We start from the raw sequence: 1,950 nt of genomic DNA, 5'->3' as shown, positions 1-1,950 counted from the left end.
GGAGGAATTAGCGAGAGGTGACACCATGAAATCCGTGCAATGTCACATGCATGAGACGGGCGCTTCGGAAGCAGAGTCACGTGCGTACATTCGAGAAATGATTGGTGTGGCTTGGGATGACTTGAACTTGGAGAAAAGGAGTTGTAGGCTACATCAAGGTTTCGTAGAAGCTGCGACTAATCTTGGACGTGTGGCTCAGTGCATTTATCAGTACGGTGATGGCCATGGCTGTCCCGACAAAGCTAAGACCATTGATCATGTCCGCTCCTTGCTCGTCCACCCTGTTCCAATCGATTAATTAATAAAGTCTCATATATAATGTTTTTTTTTGGGTGCAAATATATAATAAATATTAACTCACAGATATTGGATTAGTTCAAAGAGTTGAGATGCATATATACTTCTCTCCTCAANGTGATCCCTTACCTCAAAAAATCCGTACGTATTCTTGTTACTACTACTATTTATGCATGGATTAAGCTTGTATTGTTGTCATTTAGTTTAGTGATACAGTACATTAATTAAGTTTAATTAGCTATAAATGTTGTTAACGTATCAATCGCTAGTTACATTGAAATTTTGCTTTTGATCAAAAAAAACATTAAAATCTTGCTTCCAATCTTAGGGGAAACAAACGAATACTAACGTTCTTTTTACTTTTGTCAAATAATATTTTCAATTCAGTATGAATCTTTATTTTTATTTTTTTCTCTGAATATCTTTATAAATGTATTTTGTCTCTCTAGTGGGCAGATATGTCTAAAACGTTTTTGAAAGAGGCAAAGTGGTACGAAAGTGATTACAAACCCAACTTTGAAGAATACAGNAAATTGTGTACTTTTGTTAGCTTTTCTCAATATCAAGAGCTTGTAAAATCAAGTTAGATATGGTTTCAAATTGTAACATTTAGAAGTATAAAAAAAATGAGGATAGTGGCTAGTTTTTCTTTTACGTCATCTTCAAAATTCTCATCTTTGTATTATACATATATTCTTNGGTCAGTCATGGTTCCATAACGTAACATACAATATATAAGTTTTTAACAAATCATGACAAGTGTTTTCAAAACAAAAATTGCAAGCTGACTTTTAAAATAAAGAAAAAAACTCAACCAGAAGAAAGAAAGAAAAAAAAGCTGAAGAAAGAAAGTGACTATACGAATATATACAAGAAGGGTTCCNTAAGGTCTAAACATGAAGCCTCTTACCAAAGAAAAGATGCCTTATAGGCCTACCCAACTTCCTAAAAAAATCATAGGTACAATACAACTGCTGAACGCTCTATCCGAGAGACCTAGAGATCCACAAAGTAGAAAAAAAGAGTGGTCCGAAGAAGTTGGCCTCCCCAACTGATCCCATTGCTTTAACAATGTTCCTTCCTGTAATAGTGTTTTGGTTTCTGGCTTGTTACCTACTCATTTGATTATATTGAAAGCGAAATACAAAATGAATACTGTAAGATTTTTTGTTTAGGCCCTTTTATATGAATTTATGTGAAAAAAACATTCAGATTCAGGGGTTTATTATCTATGCAAATTAAAACAACATATCAAATACTTTCTCAACCAAGTATGGATATATTATAACATTGCACGCAAAAGGAAAGAGAAATGGATTTTCTTGAATTACGCTAGCAGCAGGCTATAGACTGATGTATGTAAACGTCAGCTCTCTCACTAAAGATATAAGTAATAAACACGATAAGATCCGATTATAATTGTATTCCTAAAATTGGAATTAATTAAGGTTAATTATAGGCAAGTTAAGCTAATAATACGGAAGGAAAAAAAAAACATAACATTACCGTTACCATCTACTTAACAATAACGTCTCCATCCACATCTCTCTCTTTGGATCGAGAGATCTCCGATCCATTCTTCTCTGTCAGCCAAAATGCCCACTTCAAGAATCGCAAAGATCAATTCAAGGTATACATGTCCGTTTCTTGATT

General features: G+C 33.9%; 2 protein-coding genes across 2 annotated transcripts in view; both read left to right on the top strand.

The window, feature by feature from the left end:
• Nucleotides 1-579, top strand: part of LOC104720297 (tricyclene synthase, chloroplastic-like) — a 9,811-nt gene extending 9,232 nt beyond the window's left edge. Inside the window, exon 6 of the mRNA XM_019230971.1 lies at nt 435-579. Within this exon, the coding sequence (XP_019086516.1) occupies nt 435-525 (91 nt within the window). The 3' untranslated portion in view covers nt 526-579. The remainder of the gene's footprint in view (nt 1-434) is intronic.
• LOC104718685 (probable glycosyltransferase At5g03795) overlaps nt 1,822-1,950 on the top strand; it is a 2,784-nt gene continuing 2,655 nt past the window's right edge. The window contains exon 1 of the mRNA XM_010436473.1: nt 1,822-1,927. The gene's annotated coding sequence lies outside the window, so the exon portion shown is untranslated. The remainder of the gene's footprint in view (nt 1,928-1,950) is intronic.

This window comes from Camelina sativa, chromosome 10 (assembly GCF_000633955.1).
Source record: "Camelina sativa cultivar DH55 chromosome 10, Cs, whole genome shotgun sequence".
NCBI lineage: Eukaryota > Viridiplantae > Streptophyta > Magnoliopsida > Brassicales > Brassicaceae > Camelina > Camelina sativa.
Note: the sequence above shows the minus strand (reverse complement) of the source record. Positions and strands in the feature narration are given on the sequence as shown.